Source organism: Labrus bergylta, chromosome 4, assembly GCF_963930695.1.
Source record: "Labrus bergylta chromosome 4, fLabBer1.1, whole genome shotgun sequence".
Classification (NCBI taxonomy): domain Eukaryota; kingdom Metazoa; phylum Chordata; class Actinopteri; order Labriformes; family Labridae; genus Labrus; species Labrus bergylta.
Genome location: NC_089198.1, coordinates 2,705,588 through 2,733,167, shown reverse-complemented (window position 1 = coordinate 2,733,167; position 27,580 = coordinate 2,705,588). Strand labels below are relative to the sequence as shown.

General features: G+C 44.4%; 1 protein-coding gene across 1 annotated transcript in view; it reads right to left on the bottom strand.

Annotated features, from left to right (window-relative positions):
* Window positions 1-27,580, bottom strand: part of rasal2 (RAS protein activator like 2) — a 77,558-nt gene that overhangs the window by 32,228 nt on the left and 17,750 nt on the right. Inside the window, 2 exon segments of the mRNA XM_065953469.1 lie at window positions 6,383-6,506; window positions 7,640-7,767. Coding sequence (XP_065809541.1) covers window positions 6,383-6,506; window positions 7,640-7,767 — 252 coding nt within the window.

Here is a 27,580-nt window from a genome sequence, read left to right as displayed (position 1 = left end):
GGAAGAGAGAGAGAGAGACATCTTAAGAACATTTGGGACACAATGATCTAATTATATCTGAACTGGTGACAGCTGGAGCGTCACAATTTAGGCTAACCGCCGCAGCGTCCGTTAACGGGGAGGAGCAGCTGAGTGTGCAGAGCCGGAATGATGTGATTCAGACTCACAGAAACACTCCCCACACACACACACACACACACACACTCTGATGGTGCGTTTAGGTACCCTGACGTTCATCTGAGAGCGTCTGCAGGTCAGAGGTCAGAGGTCAGAGGTCAGCGTCTGGAACCACACATGACATCACGGCCTCTGAGGGAGGAGCTTGAAACTGTCAGGAAGGTGTGACATCACGAGGTCCTGTTAGACCTGAGGAGGTGAGGGTCCGATCACACAGAGACCCCCCCCCCCCAAACTCCTTCTCCACACACGAACAGAACCAGAGCCCCCCCCCCCCCCGACACGATGTGATGATGTCATTTTATTGTAACAGTTTATATTTTTTATTATTATTATATTTATATTTGAGCAAAAAGTTGATGTGCAAAACATGAATTCATAAAAAGTGTGTAAACATGAACATTATTATTTTTTCCGATTTCTGCGACACCACTTGAATGCAGCATTAATCTTTGGCCTGTTGGCTTCATTTAAAGGAGAAGATATGTTTAATATGAGGCTTTTTAACGAGAAGGAAATACATTTTAGAGTAACTTAAATTAAGACGAAGAATGAAATACGCAGACACATGGAGAGGAGATGAAGTGACTTACAGACTGAATCAATTAACACATCAGTTTTTTTATTTTGAAGTTATTAGTCGGAATTTAAAGTTTTGAAGAGTTTAAATTTAAGTCACTTACTTTTTGTTCTATAAACTGAACAAACAAAATAACAGAGAATTTTTACCAGCAGAAAATTGAACATTAAAGATTCAGTTTAACAGAAGATGAGTTATGACACTTTTCCTCCATGGATGAGGAATAATGACGTAATGACGTTAAATATATCAAACTTTTACGTTTTTTTTTTCCGGATAAATCTGTGAGTTTTTTTGATTTTTATCTCCCGATGCAGAAGTTTAACTTTTTTCATTTAAAACTGATGAATTTGATGTTTAATTGAAGTTACAGATCGGAGCTGCTGGTCACTTTGATCGATTACTGATGGAGTCGGTCGGTCGGACTCGGTTTCAAACAAACGTTCGGGTCTCAGTTTGTCTGCAGGCTGAGGTTGGAGCTGCTGCAGGTTGGAGCTGCTGCAGGTTGGAGCTGCTGCAGCGGGGCGGAGACTTCTCACGACTTCACGCGAGTTTCACAACAACCTGCTTTGAAGCTTTGAAGCTGCAGGTACGAACACCTGACTTCTGTTTTCTGTTTTTTTTAAAAAAAAAAGAGTTTAAACGGAGAGACTCACCCAGAAAGGTCCATCAGAGCGGATCAACTCATGTCCTCTGAGAGTTCACTCTCATTCAGCCCGAGCACAGTTTCACTCTGTCATCACACGACAGGGTTAACTCACACACTTCCGCCCCGGACCTTCACAATAAAGGTCGAACTGAGGAAATGAAATCTGGCTGCAAATAACACTGAATATTTTACTAATAGATGAAATCAATGAAGTTAATTTGACAGTTTTTTTTGTATACGTGTGTGTTTCATTGTTTATTAGTATAAAACATGAAATATGTGCTGCCGTTACATTTTCAATATAAGTGTATAGATAGGCATGTCGAGGATTCAGGATTCACAAACTGATTCGTCAGATTTCTTTCATAGTCAGCTGATCATGGGAAGTTTTTTCTTGTTGTTTTTTTGGTGCTCCATGTCTGATCCATATTCTCCTTTGATCTACACATCTGTCAGATATTTTAATTCTACATCACGAGTCTCCTCGAGCTCGTGTCCCCGACTCTAATTAGAGCCACAATAAAAGAAGTCTCCAGGCTTCAACTGTACACACTGCTACACGTGAAAACTGATTTATTGTGTGCCGTTTATGGACCGGGTCCAAATTTAAAAAAGACTTTTATTTTGAAGGCTTGTCCTGCAGGATGTCAGGGCTTTTATTGTGGCGGTGCAGACAGGTGGGAGTGCAGACTGAGGAATGCAGCAGGTCCAGAGTCAGTGAGAGCGTCACCTCATACAGAGGTAGAGCAGCTTAGGACAAAAACAATCCACTTGTTTACTTTATTTATCATCTTATAACCTTCAAAAAGAGAACAGTTGTATTTCTGATTCTCTTCGTCCTTCGTGTAGATCTAACTCTCCCACACTTTGACGACTCTACACTCTATGAATCGTTCCCAGTAAATACACAGAGCCGGGTCAGCTTCCTCTGATTTAACGGACTGCTCCTTTAAACCTTAAATGAGTCTCTGCGGGCTCAGGAGCTTTGTGACGGTGTGACGTCATCGTGGCCTCAGGCTGCTTTCACACACTGATCATTTACCTCTAATCAGTGACATCATCTGGTGACATCATGACCTCCATTTCAAAGTAAAGGGTCAGACACACTGAGAGGTGAGGAAGACGAGGAAGACGAGGAGGTGCTGCAGAAAGTTGAGACAGGTAATGAACAGTCTGTCAACACTGTAATTAGACCGTCCCGACGACAGTGGACTGAAATGACATCGCTGCTGCTGCTCGGCCTTCACACTAAAACACGTGATGATAAAACAACAAGAAGAGGAAGAAGTAGAAGAAGAAGAGGAAGAAAAACAGAAGAAGAAGAAGAGGAAGAAAAACAGAAGAAGAAGAAGAAGTGGGTGATAAGTAAACCTCAGATTTCATGTTTTACGTCGTTACTTCCGCAGTCAGGCTTCACTGACCTCACGTGAACAACATCAGACTCATAACCTCAGCATGAACTCGGTCTAATAACCGGGTCAAACCCAGAATGAGTCCAGCTGAAACAACGCACTAATGTAGCATCAAATCAGATATACTGTATGTATCCATTATATACCCAGTATCAAATCCAGTACATGCCCAGTGTCAAATCCAGTACATACCCAGTGTCAAATCCAGTACATACCCAGTGTCAAATCCAGTACATACCCAGTGTCAAATCCAGTACATGCCCAGTGTCAAATCCAGTACATACCCAGTGTCAAATCCAGTATAAAACCAAAAATAAATCCAGTGTTGAACTTAATCTGATTCCAGTAACAACACAGAATGTAACCCATAATAAACACTGTATCAGGCCCAGTATACATCCAGTATGAAAACCAGTTTAAATTGGGTTTCAAATCCAGAAGTAGACCGGAATAAATCCAGCATCCAACCCAGAAAATTCCAACATAAATCCAATTTCAGTAATTTCAGTAAGAAAGGATAAAGCCCAGAATGCATACGGCATGTGAGCCAGAAGAAATCTGAACCCGAGTTTAGATCTGGGATCAAACCCAGTATGAATCCAACATTAAAACCAAAGATAAATCCAGTTCCAAACCCAATTTCAACCCACTAACAACATAAAACTAAACCCATAATGCAAACAGTATCTGATGCAGTATTAATCCAGTTTAAAGCCCAGTATAAATCCAGATAACAAACCAGTATACATTCTGTATCATACCCAGTATAAATCCAATAACAAACCAGTATACATTCTGTATCATACCCAGTATAAATCCAATAACAAACCAGTATACATTCTGTATCATACCCAGTATAAATCCAGATAACAAACCAGTATACATTCTGTATCATACCCAGTATAAATCCAATAACAAACCAGTATACATTCTGTATCATACCCAGTATGTATCAGACTCAGTTTCTCTGGTCCCAGTTCAATCCCAACCCAGTCTAAACTGGTGGTTAGAGGCCTGTGTGTGGGCTGACTGGGTAGATTAACATATAAATAACCTCCTCCCCCCTCAACTGGTGGGTGGGGGGGGGGGATTAAGGAGGTCAGTGAAAGAAAGAGTTTCTCTGTGGCTGAATGAGCGGGACGGGTGGGGGAGCGGGGGGGGGGGCGGAGGGTACAGGGGGGCTATGGGGTGCAGGGTGTCTGTTTGAAAACTGATCAATAACCTGATCACTGAATCAAACTCTTAAATAAGTTTGAGGTCGATGTTTCCTGACGCTCTCATGCACCTCGTGAGTGAAACCTGTTCTGGACCCCTGCAGCTCTGGGTGGGAATCCCCTCAGCCCAGGCGTCCCACAGGGGGCAGCGGGGTCAGTGGAGCTCCTTCAGACGGGCGGATGGACACTGGACGCTTTGTCCTCCAGACATTCCCAATCCACGGCGATGTTCCCACACAAGAGCAGGAAAAATTACAGGCTGAACCCGAACGCATCATTATGACAGAGAAGCATTCACCTGGACTCCCTCTGAATGCTACGGTGGCCCCTGAAGGTCAAGTGCACAAATATTTAAAGATTGAAAAAAAAGACATTTCAGCCAACAGCAAAAACATTTAATAAAATTCAGAAACATTTTACTTTAAAAGAAAACCTTAAATATATCTCACAGAAGGAGAACTCGTTTTTGCTATCCTGAAATATTTGTGTGTTTGACCTTCAGGGCCACCGTAGCACTATTCAAGAAGCTCAGAACTATATCTCACAGAAACTGAAATATTTGAGTTAAATTGGTGACACGCCCCCTGCACACATCTTTATGGTCTCCGTTAAGACCCTGACACAACGAGCAGACGGCAAACAACTAGTCGCGATGAAGGCCAAAAAGTTGCACTTGAACACACCACAAAGACTACAGCCGACCACCAACCACCACGTACGTTCTGCTCAGGAAATAACTCTCCGTGCCAGCAGGGGGCGGTAGTCCGTTGTTATGATACAAGAAGACCATTTTCACACCGCTGTTGCTCATCACTCGTATTATAGGTCGTCTACTAACGGAGAATAATGTCTGATAAAAAGTAGAAAATGGCGCTGGTGTTGTCAGCTCTTGGTTTTTCAGTGGAAAAAGAAAAGAAGAGGAGGAGGAGACAAATAAGGAGAAACCTCACTAATGGGTGAAAGCATGGAGACTACAGAGACATGCTCAAGGAGCTTTACTGAACCTGTGAGGAGAGCTGGAGAGAAATGAAACCTCCCAACAGCCAATCAGAGAGACTCATCACCGACCACCGATTCAACACGTGGAATCGTCTGAAAAAAGGCAGAAGGGGGCCGACATGTAGCGACGGAGCCGAATACACCGCAAAAAACTAGGGTGACAACTGCTCACAGACGGTCCAACTAGGACCGACAGCCGACGATCAGACAAACATTGTTCTTGGTGTTTCCGGGCCTTTAGTGCGTTCACCACAACACTAGAGTCAAAACGTGCAATATGTCGGCGTCTGTTCAGGGAGTGTTTTGGCTTCAGTTAAAGGCTTTCTATGTGATGTTTTGATCCAGCAGATGTCGCCCTTGAGCACCAGCATGAAACCAAAACAACTCTCGCTGCATTGTTGTGTTAGCATGCTAATGCTAGCGATCTTTATTATGCTCGTATCTTCACACTGCATGTAAATTTACCTGAAATGAGCGTGATCTAGAAACACAGTTAAGCAGTGAGTACAGTATGTTATTCTTCTTTTCTCTAGTCCCTCAATTAAACAACTTTTATACACGAGGGGAGGAGTCAGCCGGCCGTCCTGGCGATGTAAACAAAGTGAAGATAGGACTCTGAAAACTCTGAAAACATCACAGACAGTGGGACTCGGGTGTTACACCCATTGTAGACAGTCATGACTCACAGAGTTATTTTCAGAGGAGATACTGGATTTATATTTAAGTGTGAAAAATCATATATTAAGACTTTAAACATGAACAGTTGCATCAGTTATTTACAGTCAACGCTTCGGAGAAAGATGTGCTCTAAAACGTGCCAAAGAAACGTGTCTGGATGAGGCTCATCTTCATCTTTTAACCCCGATTTGAAAACAAAGTCGTGTGGATGTAGGTTACAGGTCAGGGTCTCTCCTGACCAGTATGACCTCCTCACAAACACACTGAATGTAGAAACACAGCGTCAGATTCAAACTCCTGCTGAGACATCTGCTCAATCCTCTGCCTGGAATATTTCTCTCCAAAACTCCAGGAAGTCCAGTACATAAGTGCACATAAGAAGGTTTTTACACACACACACACACACACACACACACACACACACACACACACACACACACACACACACACACACACACACACACACACACACACACACACACACACACACACACACACACACACACACACACACACACACACACACACACACACACACACACACACACACACTCTGTTGGGCTCTAATCTTTACTTCCTGGTGTCAGGATGAAAAACCAGCTCACAGCCAACAACTGTTTCGTTTATTGTCATGGCAACAACCGGCCTCTCTCACCCGCTTCTTGCTCCTTACCTAACATGCTGGCGCCCTCTGCTGGGAAGTCTGGGAATTGTCCCTCTGAGGGGACGCTGACGGTCCTGCGGAGACTCCGGGCCTTGGCTGAGTCTGTCGGGCTCTCCTGAGCCTCTCCCGCAGCCTGAGGGGGGGAGGGGGAGGTTACTGTGCGTTACAGGCTCTTTAAAGGAGAAGTCTAACAATCAAACCATTAAAAAGGAACAGTAACTGAAACATTTGATGACATGATCTAGAATTGTGTGATTTTACTGCATTTTGCATTGTTTTTTTATGTTGAAATTTATTTTAGATTAGATATTTTTGGGGGCTCTGTCTGTAGGGACTTGGGTCGGGAACCAGACGGTCGCCGGTTCAAGTCCTGGTGCAGACCAACACATGGAAGCTGGTCTGTTAGCTGGAGAGGTGCCAGGGCACTTCCTGACCCAGAACCTCCACAAGATACGTGTGCATAATTTGATCAACAATATTGTGTTGGATTTGAAAAGGCAAAAATATTTCTGACACCAAAACAAACTCAATGATTGAGTCAGAGGTAGAGCAGCAACTTTTATTTTGAGAGGTAAAATCTCTGATTTTTGTCAGTGGAGTCAGGTGTGTGATGTAATATCTGTTTGTGGTTAAAAATTATCTTCCTCTTTAACAAAACAATGTTTTTATTAATCTGAAACAGCCATGTCATGGCTCTCTTCAAGGAGGTGTTGGTCTGCTGCTGTTGTGATTGGTTGGTTTTGTGGATGTTGAACGACTTTGGTATGTTACATCCTTAGCTTAAAGCACAATTGTTGTTCAAAAAACCAACAACACAATAACAGAAAACAAACTGACTAATTAGGGCAGAGAGTTAAAATCCCTGTTTTTATCAATGGAGTCTGGTGTCTTTAAAGAGAGTGATGTAACAGGTTATTTATATACTTTCTCTGGTCCAAACAAATCCAGAGCATTGTGTTGTCCAGCAGCTTCATCAATGGGTCTGCTGGATGTAAATTTAAACTCTGAATCATGGACATTAACACTGAGTCCTTTTTTGGTCACTTTTACTGCTGTACAAAGTTAGATGTGTGATTAATCTTTAAGGTAATGATTTATTCCAATACACAAACTACAGCTTAGTCCTTCCAACTGTTAACATCTCCAGGAATAATACACAATAAATTAGAAATATTTCTCAGTTTAAGCTCTGTATGCACCACTTAGAGTCCATCCATAGAAATGTAGATGTGTATAATATGTTGCGTCTTGTCTAAGTGTCCTGACCTCATCGTCCTTGTTGAGCAGGATGAGCTGGCTGTCGGTCAGGATGCAGAACTTCCTCTCCCAGGCCCCGCTGTCGGTGTAAGGACTCTGACCGCAGGAGAACTGATGGGCTGGAGGACCTTTGACATCTGAGAACAGAGAAATGAAATATCAGAAAATGCTTGTTTGTTTTTATCGATGCAATCTAAGGACGTAAGAAGAATCGTAACCCTCTGAGGTCTTATTGACGAGCTGAAAATGTTTATGATGCAAATTTGTACGATTAGAGTGAAATCGTGACAGTTTGTTTGTAATCAAGCTCTGCAAACTGTTTACAGGCAAGGCAGGCAACTGCTTGGGGCCCCAGACCAGTCGGGGGCCCCTGAGGGCTCACAAACTTAAACCAAAGCAATGTGCAACTTTTGCAACGACAGTAGAAAACCCTCCCGAAAGGGGCGCCATCTGACAGCACTCACTCTCGTTGCCCTGCAGAGCGTTGCAGCATGATTAATGTGAAAACCAAAGTTCATCAATTAAAGTCAACAAAGATAAATTCAGAGGAATTATCCGTCTACAGTAGAGAAAAAAGAAACAGGATAAAAGAGGAGTAAGCGTGGGGACACTGGCAGACATGATGGTGATGAACGCTGATTGGATGGGCGTCAAATTGATTTCTGCAGAAGGCCCTAACAGACTCTAAAATCGCCACTGCTGATTTAATCTTTGACCGTAAACTCAAGTCAAACTTTGTCCCATTTACTCATGTCTCTCCTGTGTTCCTCCTCTAATAAATCTGCATCAATAAAACACACAACACGAGTTATAAAGACGGATTCAGATCAAGTGTAGAAATACTTTATTGATGAGTGATTACAGGTGACAGAGGATTCACACTAACAAGATATTTTGACTCTTTATTTTGAACTCTTTGTTGTTTTCAAAGAACATAAAGCGTTCTTAGTTTGGATTCTTCAGAGGACGTTTCATCCACTGAAGATGAAGATGGTAAAGAAACATGAACAAAAGCTTTGACAAAGACAGTCTTCAGGTCTGATATTTGACATTTCAAACATGATAACAAATCTACGGAGCCATACCTTTGTAGGATGAAGCTCCAGAATGACTCAAACTTTTAAAAACAGGAGTAATGTTGAGTTACTTGGAGCCCTCGAAGAATAAGTAAGGAAAAATAAAAAACTGCTCTCTCTCTCTCTCTCTCTCTCAAGTGCGATCGTCATCAAACTGTCCTAACCCCTCTTAAAACAAGAACAACAATAAACCAAAACAAACATATAAGATAAGATAAGGCCATTTGTCACAGAAAATTAATCACAATCTGGATCATGTTTAAAAGTTCACAGTTTGCCATTCTTACAAGTTCATAAACAAAATAATGCCGTACTAAATTATATATCACTTTTACATATTGGCTACTTGTAAACAGAAACTTTGCAGGGCTGGAATAGTGCAGAGTCAACTGTCCAGTCCACATGTTTATAAAATATTCAATGAATGCATTCATTATTGTGCATAAGACACAAAAAGGACAAAAAGACGAGATAAGAATCATAAAGTTCTGCAGAAACAAAACAAAAAATGTTGAATAAAAACTGACCAGAATGCAGGAAAAGAAATGAAAGCTGCTTAAAATGTTTACTTTTGAATGTCATGGATGCTCTGTTTGGATAACCACCCGTGGTTCGGGCTGCACGTGATCTACAGATCATTCACTTTACATACAGGAAGTGAATGTGTGTGTGAGTTTGTGTTGGTTGGGTGTTTAGCTTCTGTTGAATTTGAAGATATCATTTGGCCATGAATCTTGCATGTCCCAAAATGCCTTGAATACGATATATTAACAGAAAGAATTCTGGACCTCACTATTTTCTAAACCCTGGTTACAGCCCTGACTACACCAACAAGATTAAAGATGGAACTACGATTTAGTAAGAAGTCAAGTCAACTTTATTGTCAATTTCAAAATATGCCAGAAATACAGTGGAATCGAAATTGCGTTTGTCTCCGTCCCGCGGTGCAATACAACCAAAATAAGGTAAAATAGAAAAAACAAAATGAGGTAAAAATAAGATAAATAATATTTACAGTAATAAATTCTAAATTGTGCAAAAGGTACAAAATGGTAAATAAAATAATAAAATAAATAAAATAAATAAAATAAATAAAATAAATAAAATTTAAAGAAAAAGTAAAGAAAAAGTAAACTTGTGCAATGTGCAGTAAACTGAGTGTACTTTGAATAGTTAGCTTCAGAGTTATTAGTCCAGAGTTCTTGGTGGCAAACGGGAGGGGGTTTCAACGTCCAGTGTTCGTGGGGGCAGAGGGGAGGGAAGGAAGAGAGGGGAGAGAGTTAAGCTTCCTGACAGCTTGGTGGAAGAAGCTGTTTCCCAGTCTGGTGGAGCCGGCCCGCAGGCTGCAGTACCGTTTCCCCGATGGCAGGAGGCTGAAGAGGCTGTGTGAGGGGTGGGTGGGGTCACGCACAATGCTGGTTGCTTTGCGGGTGAGGCGGGTACCGTAGAGGTCCAGAAGAGAGGGGAGTGGGACACCGAGAATCCGTTCAGCAGCCTTCACTGTGCACTGCAGGGTCTTGCGGTTGGCAGCAGTGCAGCTCCCAAGCCACACAGTGATGCAGCTGGTCAGGATGCTCTCGATGGTGCCTCTGTAGAAGGAGCACATGATGGATGGGGGGGCTCGTGGTCTCTTGCGGAGGAAGTAGAGGCGCTGCTGGGACTCCTTGGCCAGTGATGTGGTGTTGGTTGTCCAGGAGAGATCCTCACTGATGTGAACCCCTAGGAACTTGGTGCTGCTCACTCCCTCCACAGCAGCACCGTCGATGGTCAGTGGGGGTTTAGGAGTGGGGACTCTCCGGAAGTCGACAACAACCTCCTTGGTCTTGTCGACGTTCAGGAAGAGGTTGTTGTCTCTGCACCACGTGGCCAGTTGGCTGACCTCCATCCTGTAGTGCGTCTCATCGTTGTTGGAGATGAGACGAACTTCACAATGTGGTTGCTGCTGAAGGATGGAGCGCAGTCGTGGGTCAGCAGCGTGAAGAGCAGGGGACTGAGCACACAACCTTAGGGGGCCCCAGTGCTCATGACGGTGGTTTTTGATGTGCTGCCGTCGACCCGCACTGTTTGAGGCCTCTCGCTGAGGAAGTCCAGCAGCCAGTTGCACAGGGAAGTGCTGAGCCCCAGCTGGTCCAGTTTGCTGATCAGCTGCTGAGGGATGATGGTGTTGAATGCTGAACTGAAGTCTATGAACAGCATTCTGACGTATGAGTTTTCGGTGTCCAGGTGGGTGATGGCTGGGTGAAGAGCAGAACAGATGGCATCCTCGGTGGATCTGTTACCTCGGTATGCAAACTGGTAGGGGTCCAGGGTGGCGGGGAGGGTGGATTTGATGTGGGCCATGACTAACCTTTCAAAGCACTTCATGGCGATGGGGGTCAGTGCAACGGGTCGATAGTCATTGAAAGTGGATGGTGAGGGCTTCTTTGGAACGGGTATGATGGTGGTGGCTTTGAAGCACGACGGAACAACAGCCTGACTCAGAGAAGCGTTGAAAATGTCTGTGAAGACATCTTTGAGCTCCTCTGCACAGTCCTTCAGCACACGGCCAGGAATGTTGTCTGGACCTGCAGCCTTGCGGGTGTTGATCTTGGAGAAGGTTCTCTTCATGCTGGCTGCAGTCAGGCACAGGGTCTGGTCGTGGGGAGGGGGGGGTGGTCTTCTGTGGGGGCGTGCTGTTGTGTGCTTCAAACCTGGCAAAGAAGCTGTTGAGGTCGTTCAGCAGAGAGGTGTTGCTGTCACAGGTCTGTGGCTTGGGTTTGTAGTCCGTGATGGTCTGGATACCACGCCACAGGCTCTGCGCGTCTCTGCTGTCCTTGAAGTGTCCGGTTATTTTTAGTGTGTAGCTGCGTTTGGCTTCCCTGATGCCACGGGACAGGTTGGCCCTCTCTGTTCTCAGGTAGGCTGCGTCCCCAGCTCTGAAGGCGGTGTTCCTGGCCCTCAGTAGCCCGCGTACCTCTCCTGTCAGCCATGGCTTCTGGTTAGCCCGGGTGGTGATGGTTCTGGTGGTGGTGACATCAGCAATGCATTTGCTAATGTAGGAGGTAACAGTGTCATAATAAGAAGAGTAAAACGTGATGATCTGAAGTTATTATTCTACAACTGTAGAGTGATTTCAGATCAGATAATAATCATTACTGTTTTATTCTCTCCATGCAGGATAATAACTCATAATGCACACAAAGATACAGATGATGCCTTCAGGGACTCCTTAGAGTTCAAGTGAAAAAGTCTGAAATCAAACATTCACAGCAGCTGAAGCAACAGATGACAGTTAACCAGTTAACACGCTGAGCAGATTATCTTTAAATAGACTCCAACAAACCAACCAATCAGGATCAAGATTTTACCTGCTGTGGAAATACTCAAAGTTATAATGAATGATTCAACAATACAACATCACCATCACCATGACGACGCAGTCACACAACCCTAAGAGAATCAGAGACGAAGATTCAGAACATCATCATCATCATCATGTATTAGTGTTCCACAGTCACAGAGATCTTCTTTGGTAAAATCTTTAGTTTATCACCAGTGCTAATGTATGGAAACATCCTCTCAGTGAAAGTGTGTGTGTAGGTGTGTATGTGTGTGTTAGTATCAGGATCAGAGAACGACAGCTCTCCTCTGTTACAGTCCAGATTCACTCTGATCCTCTGAGGCTTCTTCTTCACTGAGAGATCAGTGACTGGATGTGATGTGGAGACTGCTTCATATTTATCATCATAGAAACATATTAACCAAAATCCAGACCATTTGTCTCCCTTCCTCTTTACAGACTCTGCTAACACACCCAGGTTCCAGCGTGTACTGTCTCCAACCTGGACGTCCCAGCTGTGAGTCCCTGAGTTAAAGCCCTCAGAGCCCAGGACAGAGCTGAAAGGATCAATCCTCTCTGGATTATCAGGAAGCTGCTGTCTCTCTCCTGGTCTCACACAGGTCAGATCTTCAGACAGGATGAGTTCTGGATTAGCAGTGTTTGGGTCCAGAATGACCGGACTGTAGGAGACCATGTCCTTCATCTTGTTCCAGATGTTGAAGGTCAGGTTGCCCAGGTGTTTGGCCTGGTCTATCAGAGCTCCTGAGGGCAGCTGTGGATCCTCCAGCAGGGGGCGCTGCTGGACTCTTTCCACTGCAGCCTTGTAGTTTTTCAGGAATGAGACGTCTTCAGCTCTCAGCTCGTCCTCTGTGTCTCTGACTGTGTGTGAAAGAGCTGCTATCTCTCTGCTCAGAGCCTCCATCTCCTCCTTCATCCTCTGACTCTTCTGCTCCTCTTCCTCCCTCAGTGCACACAGCCTGGCCTCCTCTTCCTCTTCTAGAAGCTTCTGAAGCTTCTTAAACTGCTCCTTAATCTGCCTCTCTGTGTGTCGGGCCTGGACCTGAATGTAGAGGCCCTGCAGAGGGCGCCATGGATCTAAACTTCCACCTGATCAGCTGTGTCTACCTGCTGCTCCTCTATCCAGCAGAGGAGGAGGAGGAGGTGGATTAAAAATGAAAGAGATGTCTGCAGGAATCAGCAGGGCCGTCTGATCTCGGCTGACACTCGGTAGCACTCAGCAGAGCAGACTCAGCAGAGGTCAGAGGTCACGTCACCGCGTGTTGGACAGGAAGTGATAGCAGAGAGCAGGGGGACACAAAGTGGTGTTTGTTTCAGTCTGATGAAGGCAGAATGTGTGGCGCCTGTCTGCTCATGTCTGAAATTGTGTTACTTAAAAATTATGTATCTGTGAAATTTATAATGGCATGTTTGTTTCTAAAACTATTTTACCATTAATTAGTTTTAATTGTTCATAAAGTAGTAATATGTAACTACCAAACCACCAAATCACAGCAGCTGTTTTTCCAAAAAGCGTTACATAATGAGGATGTACTTTTTGAAGTGTTGTTATTCGTCTGTTTCTCTACACATCCAGTCAAAATATATTTAAACACCGTAAGCACTTTTTAAAGGAGCAGTATGTAACTCTGACCCCTAGTGTTTAAAATGGGTACTGCAGTCTAAATTCTAAACATCATAGAGAGCTGTCTCCCCCCCCCCTCACTCAGGTCACCATGTGGTGGACTCTGAAGCTTCAGTGTTTATCCAGCTCTGCATGGGTCTGTAAACCTTTCTGTGTTCTAACCTCTCTCCATTTTTCAAAAGCATCTCCAATATTGATCCTAGTTTGAGCACGTTTCTGCTCGTGGAGCTTATTAGAAACATGCAGAGGCTTTTTAGGTCGGGTACAATCACTTCTATCTGAACCACTTCTCTTGCCCGCTTCCATCGCTGCAACACCTGTTGGTTTGAGTGTCTTAAAAGCGCCTACCTTCTCTGGTCCAAACAAATCCAGAGCATTCAGGAGCAGAATCTAAAGTTAGAAGGAGGACATACTGGCTGCTGCATTGTTGTCAGAGAAGCCAGCACTTCAACATAGCATGTTTCCTTAATGATCAGATAGTAAGATACCTTTATCATTTACTGCTCCTTTAATCACTGTATTAATCACAGGTCTAATATTCAACTATTTGGCATTTCAAAACAGTTAAGTCCATACTGACAATTTGAAGCAATTCTTTTGTGTCGATTTAAAGTGTGTTGATTTGAGAAAATAAAAGTTATTAGCTCCCGCTCTATCTGTGTGTGTGTGTGTGTGTGTGTGTGTGTGTGTGTGTGTGTGTGTGTGTGTGTGTGTGTGTGTGTGTGTGTGTGTGTGTGTGTGTGTGTGTGTGTGTGTGTGTGTGTGTGTGTGTGTGTGCGTCAGAGAGTCGTGTTAAGTTTAAAACAAAAGCTACGTCTGTTTGTGTGCAGCGTCTCGTCCACTGCGGCAAGTAAACAGAAGGTGCTTTCACTGTGCTTCGATGTGCTGGGATAATTCAGCGTTTGCCTGCCTTGGTAAACACCACACAGACACAGACACAGACACAGACACAGACACACACACAGACACAGACACACACACACACACAAATTGACTATGATGGACAATTGATTTCAAACTAATCCAGCGTTAACTGATATCTCTGCTTGTCTGCCAAGAGGGAGGCCAACACAGGAAGCAGTCAGTCCTGGATTGGATTATTTATGTGATTTTCCAAACACTGACAGATCATCAGATATAATTCACACCGTGAGCGGACTTTCTTCACTTAAGCGATCTGCATCGATAGAGGGCAGACCAGAGGCTCCAGCATTAATGATTCTAAATTCTGACATTCATTAGAACCTGGGGGAGAAAGTTCAGATTCGGACTGTAATGAGCCCTTCATATTTAAAATATACAGTCCATCAGCCCACGAGGCCGTCTGCAGTAGTTTGCAGTTTGATCCAGCAGAGGGCGCTCTCAATGTAACTTCACCATTGCATGCCCTTTTGACCTCAGTAAATGAAGACTAACATTGTGTTGTAGACTTCCTGTCCAGGTCGATCTATTCTGCCCAGCTTGACGAAAGCAAAGCTACTACAAATCTTCTATGTTTTTTATTACAGTGTCTAGAGGTCTGTGAAAGTGTGGTGTACATTTTACTTCCAGTCTCCGTCTGGGTTGAATCAAAGTTACAGTAAAGAGGGAAGCTTCAAACATCAGTAATCACTTCCACAGTTTGAACTGCTGTTCCTGAAACTGCATCACGTCACAGTGAGAATAAAATGATCTGCACTGATGAATCACCGTCGACTCTGGAGGGAAGTGAAGTGACTCGCTGACTGCTGAGAAATGTTTGTAAAATTCAGCAGAAACAACAAAGTACGTCACAGAACAACCTCACAAAGTCCTGCAAACACTCCATGGAATTGAGAGATAAACCAAAGAGGTCAGAGGTCACATACAGGGAAAATGATCAGTATTTATGTTACACAAAGTCATGATTCTCTTAACTTGTCTTTCATAAAGGAGTCGCTCAGTGCTCTTTGAAATGTGGAAGTTCGAGTCTCCAGTGTCAGGGATTCACACAATCATAACGCTGATTTCAGAGTCTAGGATTGACACTTGTCTTCAGTTTTCTGATTATCTCTTCGAAAAATAATTTTTTTTAACATTTTGACAAAAAAGATGGCTCGACCTTTATGGTATTTTTTGGGGCCGATACCGACATCAATATGGCTGGGAGACAAAAAACTCAATACCGATATATTTTGCCGATATCGGTCTTCATCTGTAGAGATAGATTTAGATATTCACATTTAATTTGTCGATCGTTCTAATTCAGTCATCAAACACATGTGAAAAAGATATATACTGAAGACAAGATGGTCACTCAACTGGAGAGTAACTGAGCATGTATGTGAATCACCGTTTGACACTCTGGAGACTGATGATGCCATACAGCACCCTCTGCTGGTGAAAGAGAACTGCTTAAGAGTTTATTTAAGAGAGCAGTTTGTGATTACTGGTGTATTTGCATTGTGATATAAGCTTAGTAATTAAGTAACTAATTTGAGACTGATTTTAGTGATATTTTGGTTATATTTCCCTGATTACAGGGTGGTGCCCCCGCGTTGATTAAACATAGTTTATGATATCGTTATTTATATTAATAATAATTAAATGTAATTATTAAAGAATATAACCAAAGTTGACTTGATACAACCCCAACATTGATTAATCGGTCGGGCTCCAGTAAAAATGAAACAATGTGGGCCCAATCACACTGAGATGCCACCCGTTCAACTTTTCAGCTCAAGACGCTCCCAGCTGATTTATTCCCCAGATATGCTTCAGCGCTTTTGGAGCAGCCGTGCCTCGCTAATTGGGCCCTTTAGATACCTGCTTCGACAAGAATGCAAACAAGAAAAAAGTTTTATGGACCCCATATTGGATCATTTCTTGTTTTTAATTTCCTAAAAGTGCAGGCGAACTCCCGAAACATTGTCAATGTATTTATGTAATTGAGATATCGCTCTATTTCTTTTGCTCATAGCAGCTTTTGATTAAAAAACACAACTGAAGATCTGAAGTATTTATCAAAGCTTGTGTATTCTTTGATGCCTTCGATCAATAAATTAATGAAGAGAAAGTATCAAAACTATCAAAAATGATGACGATGCTGCTTAATAGCACAGAGTCAGATTCACACCCGGGACTGATTTCAGAGAATACTCGCTCTGATTCCACATAAGAGAAGTCAGGAGTAAACACAAACAATAATAATGATGAACACCTGGGCTACAGACAGCATCTAGTTAACAGGCAGCAGCTTCTTTCAGACAGAAGAGGCTGCAGAAAAATGTGCAGGTTTGTTGATGAAGTGCAGCCACGTGAAGCCAGTGGAGCAGAGCTGAAGGAGAGCCGTGTGTTGGAGCAGAAAGCAGCTGAGCAGAAACGTTCTCCGCTGACTATTTCGGGCTGCATACTAAATCATCCACGTCAGAGCCAGGCCCAGAAACCCCTTAGAGATCTGAGGGATCACACCTGCTTCTGTTCAGAGGTGCAGAGAGGACGAGCAGCGGACAAAAAGAGGTGGAAAAGAAGACTAAATGGACGGTTTCTGTTCGTTATAGAGCAGTGAGGGGGGATACGAGTTCGACGGACCTCGCTGACGGGACACGTGGACACCTCGGAGGCCGACAGATGAGCAGAGCTGAACAAAGATGGGACGGAGACAGAAGGAAAGGCAGGCTGCCGGCTGCTTGTCTTACATAACAACGCGTACCTCCTGAACCAGAGTCCTGCTGCAGCCAAACATCACGCAACGCTCCACAGAGAATTCAGCGACTAAAATATAAACACACACAGGATCACAAACACCAATCAGAGGACGAGAGAATGAGCCATGATCAGTCTTTAAATGTAGAAACTATCCAGTACAGAACCTCCTCTAGAAATCCCTCAATTTAAGTGTCATACAACTTCATCCCTTCAGTGGTTGAAGCGTCCTGCTTCATTTGTGTCTCCAGAAGGAAAACACTCTTTAGTAGAGCCCGATCGATTAATCGTCCAAAATATCAGCCGATATTAGCATATCCAGTATCGGCTAATCTTATCTCCGATGTGCGCGCATGGATTTATTCACCAGTCAAATAGCATTTCATTTGAGTATCACTGTATTACACTAGCAGTTCTCTTTCACCAGCAGGGGGCGCTATATGGATTACAACAAGCATCATCACTCTGCAAAGTGTCGAGCAATGATGCATGTAAATGCTCCGTTACTTTCCAGCTGAGTGACCATCTTGTCTTCGTTAAATCTTTTCTACAAATGTTTCATAACTGCATTTGAGGGATCAACAAAATAAATGTGAATATCTACAGATGGAACATAGATCCAAGAAAGATATCGGCAGATATATATGAATCAGCTTTTTTTTTAAATCCCCACTATCAATGTCGGTATCGGCCCCAAAAACCACTTATCGGTCGGTGCAGAGGGAGGCTTGGGAGGGTGGTAGGTTTTAGGTTAGGGACTGTGGCTATGATGTTATCCCGCTTTATTAGCTCTCATATGTTGTAATGATTAATTGTGTATTTTGTATCGTTTGTGTTTACCTGCGCAGAGTTTGCAGATTTACAGCTAAATCTGGTTTAATGCATCTCCTCTCACGAATTGAGATTGATGTATATTTTCTACACGGCCCCTGACAAACTAATCTAAATCCAAACAGTCCTGATTCCCAGACATTGAATTGGATCATTCTTCCACTTTTTCATCCGATACTGACCTCAAAACTTGACTACACACACGATGCGTCTGTGAGATGGTCAAACTCACAGCTTTATTTTCTAAAGGTTTATTAGTGATAGGACAGTGGATAGAGTCAGAAATCAGGGATGGAACAGGGGCTGCCCGCTTGGAGGACTATAGCCTCTGTAGGGCGCATGCACTAACCACTAGGCCACCGGCGCCCCCTTGGCTTTATATTTGAGGTCAGTCACATTGACATCGTCCTCCATTGACTCGCTCTTGCCTTGGATCTTTGGGAAAAACACGTGTCTCAGTATGTTATGTTCTTCTTTTTAATTATAACGTCTTCTTGCACAACTGATTGTCTACATATTTTCTCACCAACTCATCACTTTTAAATGTCACGGCCTGACCTTTTCAGGGTCATCGCAAACTGTCCAACACCTCCCGACATCTCTGAGCTCTTTCATGGTCATAAGACTCACAACACAAACATCAATGAGAGCGTCAAAGAGGTCAATCTGTTTATGAAGACTTTTTTTCTTAAAGATCAAGAAGTTTTATTGTTTTAAAATGAATCAAAGTGTGATGCCGGTGGTCCACAGAAGTCCTCCCTGCCTGCAGAGTCCAGAGGGATTAACCTTCTATTTCTAAAATGGAGGCCCGGTAAAGGTCAGAGTGCCGACAAAACGGGGACGTGTGAATGGTTGTTTTCTGCTGCTAGTAATCCACTTAGAGAGACTCCCAATGGTTGGATTTTACTGGTGTATGTTGAAAGAGAATGTTAAATGTGTATGTTAATGTCTTGGTCTTGTCTCAGTCTTGCCCTGCCGTGGTCCTGGTCTTGACTCAGTCTTGATCCATAAATGTCTTGGTCTTGTCTTGGTCTGGAAGCACTCCAGTGTGACTTTGGCGTTTGAAATTGTTATTACATTTGACACAATATCACACAGAAACACTGCAACGCATGCAAATGCTTTGTTCCCAGGATGTTTACACTGATGTCACAGTCTGCAGTAACACTGACAGGAGACAAGAGTTTAAAATAAACTGTAACACGCCTGAACATACATATCACATGACCATTCACGTACACTCGATGGGAATGTCAGAACCATGTGGAAATTTTTTTAGCAAAGTTCCAGAGATTTCTTTGTTAAGATCGACAATAATTTGGCAGTGTTACAGAAAGCAGAAAATATCGAAGAGTTAAAGGAGTATTTTGGGAATGCCTGACCCATCTTTTTGAAAGGCTTTAATTCATGCGTGTGCACAATCAACCACATCCCCCAAAATGTTCTAAATAAATCAGGGGTAAGAAAGTCTACGGCAAAAATCTCAAGAAGAGTGTGGACTCTGGATGTAAGCGCAGACACAGGATAAATATGAATGTGATCAAACGTAAACATGAATGGGAACCTGAACACCATCAGTCGGTATTTGCAGCTTCACAAGCATGAGAAGCATTTAGTGGAGCTGCCAGTGTGTGTCTATGTGTGTGTGTGTGTGTGTGTGTGTGGACAGGTGGTGGACTCTCCCCTGCTCTCAGACATTCCCAGTGGAGGATTGGCCGGAGTCGAGTTTCCCTTCACACCCGCCCACACCACCCCCACAACACCTGAGACACACACACATTCACACTCTCTCACACACTCTCAGCTATGATTTATTTTTTCTATTTCCTCCATCCATGAGGTGGAGGTACACTCCTCGTTTGTTCCTCCTGTCGGGGTCTCTGCAGGTTATCTGCCTCGCTTACAGGCACCTCAACACGTTGAATCAATGAATTCTACACGAGAGCCTTAAAGAGCAGCAGTTTGCTCCAGTTTGAACTTCAAAACTGATGGTGACAGTAGCTTAGGGCGCCCTCCTCCTAGGCCTCGTGACGAAACACGATTGTCCCCCCTCCCCATTCCTCTGATGGCCTACACTCACACTGCTCCAGACCAAACCTGGCCTGAGCACGGTTACATACATGTAAGCGCTGCCTGAGCGCACTGGAACGGCACTCTGAGACTTTTTTCTGCAAGTGGGGACATAGAAGTATGCCGTTTGCATAATCCGGTTGAAATTGATAGAGCCTTCATTTTTTTGAGTGCTTCAACATCCGATCATCACTGAGGTGGTAAAAACAAACAATATGGTCAGATATTGTTTGGACATGTAAGGTGGCTTGATTGATTCACGTCATCAACTCAGGTGGAAAACACTCCACCTTTACATTTCCGGTATGATAGGGGTACAGTCCACACTGCGTTCCCGGGCTTGTGCTCCTGCTTGACGTACCGTACTGTAGCGAAGCACACCTCTTCCTCCACTTCCGCTGAGGAAGTGTACCGTGCTTTAGCACAGAAAAGGGCACTCGCACTAGTTAAACAAACTGGACTTTTCGGGTTTAAGCGTGCTGTGGTAACTTCTTTCCTTGATGAGGAAGAAGAGGATCATAGAGAGACATGTCTGAAGGGTCTCTGTTGGATTTTTGGGTATATTTTGCATTACACAACTTAAGTTTTCCAGGTTTTCCAGGACACTCAGAGAAAAGGTCTTCACTGGCAGAAGAGTCCAGAGTCTGACATGTTCTCACGCACGCATGCACGCGCACGCACGCACGCGCACGCACGCACGCACGCACGCGCACGCACGCACACACAAACAAACACACACACACACAAACACACACACACTAACAGGCCAACAGAGGCAGCTTTGTCTGTCGACCTGTATACTCCCGTGTGCAGCCAGCAGGCCTGGTCTCCATGGAAACCAGTAAACACAGCAGGTTTCTTCCACTAGCAGAGCAGTTGCATCATCACATCACTGCGTTATCAAGATGGGACCATTCAACAGGAAACAGAGGGGGGGAGGGGGGACCACAGTGAGAACACAGAGAGGGGTGTGTCGCTATGAATGACCCAGGCTGATGAAAACACACACACACACACACACACACACACACACACACACACACACACACACACACACACACACACACACACACACACACACACACACACACACACACACACACACACACACACACACACACACACACACACACACACACACACACACACACACATTAACATGATAAAACCTGATGCAGCTCATTGTCTCACAAAGAAAGTACCTGGTGACAACCTGTTAGCTAGGATCAGGACCAGGTCTCAGTCTGAGGACCTGTTAGCTATGATCAGTACCAGGTCTCAGTCTGATGACCTGTTAGCTAGGATCAGGACCAGGTCTCAGTCTGAAGACCTGTTAGCTAGGATCAGTACCAGGTCTCAGTCTGATGACCTGTTAGCTAGGATCAGGACCAGGTCTCAGTCTGATGACCTGTTAGCTAGGATCAGGACCAGGTCTCAGTCTGATGACCTGTTAGCTAGGATCAGGACCAGGTCTCAGTCTGATGACCTGTTAGCTAGGATCAGGACCAGGTCTCAGTCTGATGACCTGTTAGCTAGGATCAGGACCAGGTCTCAGTCTGATGACCTGTTAGCTAGGATCAGGACCAGGTCTCAGTCTGATGACCTGTTAGCTAGGATCAGGACCAGGTCTCAGTCTGATGACCTGTTAGCTAGGATCAGGACCAGGTCTCAGTCTGAAGACCTGTTAGCTAGGATCAGGACCAGGTCTCAGTCTGATGACCTGTTAGCTAGGATCAGGACCAGGTCTCAGTCTGAAGACCTGTTAGCTAGGATCAGGACCAGGTCTCAGTCTGAAGACCTGTTAGCTAGGATCAGGACCAGGTCTCAGTCTGATGACCTGTTAGCTAGGATCAGTACCAGGTCTCAGTCTGATGACCTGTTAGCTAGGATCAGGACCAGGTCTCAGTCTGAAGACCTGTTAGCTAGGATCAGGACCAGGTCTCAGTCTGATGACCTGTTAGCTAGGATCAGGACCAGGTCTCAGTCTGAAGACCTGTTAGCTAGGATCAGGACCAGGTCTCAGTCTGATGACCTGTTAGCTAGGATCAGGACCAGGTCTCAGTCTGATGACCTGTTAGCTAGGATCAGGACCAGGTCTCAGTCTGATGACCTGTTAGCTAGGATCAGTACCAGGTCTCAGTCTGAAGACCTGTTAGCTAGGATCAGGACCAGGTCTCAGTCTGACGACCTGTTAGCTAGGATCAGGACCAGGTCTCAGTCTGAAGACCTGTTAGCTAGGATCAGGACCAGGTCTCAGTCTGAAGACCTGTTAGCTAGGATCAGTACCAGGTCTCAGTCTGATGACCTGTTAGCTAGGATCAGGACCAGGTCTCAGTCTGATGACCTGTTAGCTAGGATCAGGACCAGGTCTCAGTCTGATGACCTGTTAGCTAGGATCAGGACCAGGTCTCAGTCTGATGACCTGTTAGCTAGGATCCGGACCAGGTCTCAGTCTGATGAACAGGTAAGCTTCAGACAGAATCCTCTTCTCACAGTGACAGAGGAGGATATGTTCTCCCTGAGGAGCAGCCTGCAGCTCTGTCTCTGACCGAGGTGTTAAACGGGCTGAGGCGAGCGTTTGTCTCACAGAGGAACCGATCCTCGACACAAAAACACTTCCTATCAAACACACAAAGCTTCTGTTCTGCTTCCTGTCAGAGGATCTCTGCTGGGAAACAATCTGTCAGGACCTCCATTATCTGTTTGTTTCAGAGTGTCTGAATGTGTCAAAAACAAAAGAAGACACTTAGCACAAGATGAAGGTGAGAGAATGAGAAAACACGAGGTTTAAATCAGATTTACGAACATGTTAACCCATCAGCCGATCATCAGAGCATACATCGGTAATCGTTAACATGCAGGGCTTTCACAGTTTGCAGAAAACTCCTGATATCTCCACTCTGAGCGTCTGTGAACGCAGACAGCTGACTTTATCTGGAGTTTCTCCTCCTCGTATTTATTCTGCAGAAAGTCAGAACGCAGCAGGATATAATCAGGAGAATTCACCTGGAGCCAGTGGGAGGGTGACGTTGATTCCCTGTGATCGCTGCACGACCATAGACTGTCTGCACGCCACCTCTACTCTCTAATGTTTTTTTCAAGTCTTACCTCAGGAGACCCCCCGCCCCCCTCCTGTCTGACAGGGATAATCTCCGGCTGTGAGGTGCATGTGTGAACAACAATTTTAAACCAATAAAAGTCTAAGGTGAGAGCGGGTTTCTGAAATTCTGCAGGTAGAATAAGTCAGAGTTCAGTCTGTGATGATTCTGCAGGTAGAATAAGTCAGAGTTCAGTCTGTGGTGATTCTGCAGGTAGAATAAGTCAGAGTTCAGTCTGTGATGATTCTGCAGGTAGAATAAGTCAGAGTTCAGTCTGTGATGATTCTGCAGGTAGAATAAGTCAGAGTTCAGTCTGTGATGATTCTGCAGGTAGAATAAGTCAGAGTTCAGTCTGTGATTCTGCAGGTAGAATAAGTCAGAGTTCAGTCTGTGATGATTCTGCAGGTAGAATAAGTCAGAGTTCAGTCTGTGATGATTCTGCAGGTAGAATAAGTCAGAGTTCAGTCTGTGATGATTCTGCAGGTAGAATAAGTCAGTGATTGTGGCTGAAGGCTGCAGCTCGGCTCTCTGGAGAGGACAGGTTCAGCACTCAGCCCGCTCACACAGAAACGTTGACACTATTCTGGTAACGCCCCAACATGCCACTTAAAGGGACACTTTGGGACTTCTTGTTTTCTTCCTTTCTGGAGGTCGCCGGGTTTTTAATGCTACTCCGCTCAAGCTCGTGACTCACGGGGGGATGGAGAGTCACGTCAAATATTTAGGAACTATCTTCTTTTTTAAACCGGAGGATAAAAGTTCAGGCAGACGTTTCTTTATACTTCTATTTGTTATTTTTCCGATGTCATAAACCAGCTCACAGACCAAACTTTCTTTAAAGGTTCTGTTCCTTTTAGATACTGAGGTGTTAAATTAAATCAAGTTCAAATTAAAGGAAAGTTTTGCCTTTATTACAAATGACAGCTGAAGAGTGACAGGAAGTGTTAGGAGTAGAGAGTCGGTGATGATGCAGCAAAGGGCCTCGAAACAACGCTATAATGAGAATATTTGTCTTTATATCAAAGCTACAGAATCACAATGTCTACAATGAGGGAGAAGCTCGAGTCCCGCTGGCTGTGTTGTTGTCAGAGCCGTGTTTACATGGACGGGACGGCCGGCTCCTCCCCTTGTGTATAAAAGCTGTTTTAGTCAAGAACTAGAGAGAAGAAGAAGAACATACTCACTGATTATTTGGATGTTAGTAAGAGTTTTTAGATCACGCTCATTCTGTGTCAGTTTACATGAAATGTGAAGCTACCAGCTAACTAAAGAGCGCTAACATTAGCATGCTAACACAACAATGTGAAGCTACAAGCTAACTAAAGAGCGCTAACATTAGCATGCTAACACCACAACACAGGACACAGGTGATTACAGCTTGAGCAAAGGACACAGTTTGTCCGCCGCTTGCGCTAAACTCCTTCATGTGAACGTGAGTGGAGGGGGGTTGGAGGTGTGTCTCTGGAGGAGAGCGGAGGCTTCAGTATGGAGGAGGCGTGGCCAAACAGCAGTTTGTTTTGGTTTAGTTCTGGTGCTCAAGGGCGACATCTACTGGATCAAAAAGTCGCACAAACTTCCTTCAAAGTATTTAAATGAATGCCATCAAACATCTGCACACAGAACTGTGAGCTGCCTGAATGGTAGAGTTCAACCTCTGGCAAGGCAGATAACCAGTCATAGTTAAGGATAAGGGGGGAGCCAATAAGAGCCCATGCCAACCCTTCTAGAAACACCCCTGACCTCTACGTATGTTACTCAGGCTGCAGAACTCTGACTTCTTAGAAACAACAGATTTAAATACACTGCAAAAAAAGAGGTTAAAAATAAAGTCAAAGGAATGATTCTGCTGAAGTTCAGATCGAGGAGGCAGGTGAGAAAGATTCTGTAAAAACTACAGCTTTTAAATTAACCATCTATTCTTCAGATCTTTACGACTCTAATCAAGCGTCCGTCAATCATTTGCAGAGTGTAGTAATGATTTCTGCGTGCTCCGTCATGGCGGCTCTTTGTAGAGGTGACTTATCTCTCTTTAATATTTAAACAGGCTGACTTCAGCTGCCTCTCCGACATTTGCATTTACAAAGCAGATTCTCTCACAAGTGTCAATCATGGCAGCAGCCCGCCTGCAGAGGTTAAAGGGGGTGGGGTCTCAGGGGCCAAAAGGTGGAGAGTGGTGTCACCTCAGATCAGGCTGACAAGGTCGTAGGTTTAACCCGGTAGAGCCGAATGAATTGTATTTGATTCACAATTTTTGAGACCTCTGCCTCCTTATTAACTAAACCAGATACATCCATCCATCCATTATCTTTACCGCTTTTCCCTCTCAGGGTTGACGGGGGCTGGAGCCTATCCCAGCTGTCATTGGGCGAGAGGCGGGATTACACCCTGGACTGGTCGCCAGTTAATCATGGGGCAACCAGCCACACTCACATTCACACCTACAGACAATTTAGAGTCACCAGTGAACCTAACGAGCATGTCTTTGGACTGTGGGAGGAAGACGGAGTACCCGGCAAAACAATCTCATAAATCTAGTGTGTTAAGGTTTTATTAGGACTCCAGATTCAAATAATCAGAATCCCTAGTGTTGAAAATGAGTACTGCAGTTTAAATTCTAAACATCATAGAGAGCTGTCTCCCCCCCCCCTCACTCACTCAGGTCACCATGTGGTGGACTCTGAAGCTTCAGTGTTTATCCAGCTCTGCATGGGTCTGTAAACCTTTCTGTGTTCTAACCTCTCTCCATTTTTCAAAAGCATCTCCAATATTGATCCTAGTTTGAGCACGTTTCTGCTCGTGGAGGGAAGTTCTGGGTAGACGCCAAAAACAAAAATAAAACAAACATATCTGTGTTAAAGTGAACCAACATGGCCGCCGCTGGACGCAGGCCTGAACTTTCCCACCACGGAGCTCTGAAAGGTTAATGAGCTCCTTTTGTTACTACAGGGGCTCTTATTGTGAAGGGGCAATTTACATACAAAAGGAAGACACACACACAAACACACGCACGCCTCCTTTGGTATGTAGGCGCTGTCTGCCCTGGTCTGTGGGACAGCCTCACATACACCCGCACACACACATTAAAAACACAGACACACACACACAGTGTGCATAAAAACACACACACATTTGGGTTAATTAGCCTCCAATTAGCAGAGGAGGTTCATTTTCACACGGAAATTGTATGAAAATGAACCTCCTGAATCAGGCCTCTGTGTGTGTGTGTGTGTGTGTGTGTGTGTGTGTCTGTGTGTCTGTGTGTGTGTGTGTGTGTGTGTGTGTGTGTGTGTGTGTGTGTGTGTGTGTGTAGAGAAGTGAGAGCTCTGTGGTTTTACTACCCAGCATGCTCCAGGCCTGCTGGAAACATTCATAGTAGTTCTCTGTTGGCTGCAGTTTCACACTGACTACACAAACTTCTTACAGCAGTGGTTCTCAACTGCTGGGTCGGGACCCAAAAGTGGGTCTCTCCAGGACCATCAAAGTATAACACATACAGACTTGGTTAAAAATCCCCACAATTCTTTGTAATTTGGTGCTTTATGAACTTTCTTGATGCTGTGAAAACGTGTTCTGTATTTTAGATTTGGTTCTGACGGTGGAGACAATAAAATGAGTTTCAGTCATTAAAGAGTAAAAATGTGGATCCAGAGGCGGCGTCTCCCCTCTCTGTGCTGCATCAGTTGTCAGTTCTGCATGAAAACACACATTCATTATCGCGGGGCTCACAGCATTAGGTCTGCACGTCATGCCATGATGTCCTAGTGGAAAATTCAATTATCATAACTTAACCTTCAAACTGGCTGCTCGGCTGAGCGTTTCACAGTCTGAGTTAAATGTTTTCTGGTTCTGAGCTCTCAATCAGCTCGAAGAAAAACTCAGACAAACAGAGACATTGACAAAAAGTAAACTGCCAAGTAGATGATCCACTGAAACCATTTTTGATTTTGTCTTCAAAATCGACTAAAAATGTTGTAGTATACATTCCAGACCAGTAGTTGGCGGTGAGAGAGAAAGAGAGAGAGAGAGAGAGAGGGAGAGGGAGAGAGAGGGAGAGGGAGAGGGAGAGAGAGGGAGAGAGAGAGAGGGAGAGAGAGAGAGAGGGAGAGAGAGAGAGAGAGGGAGAGAGAGAGACAGAGAGAGAGGGAGGGAGAGAGAGAGAGGGAGAGAGGGAGAGAGAGAGGGAGAGAGAGAGAGAGAGAGAGGGAGAGAGGGAGAGAGAGAGAGAGGGAGAGAGGGAGAGAGACATAGAGA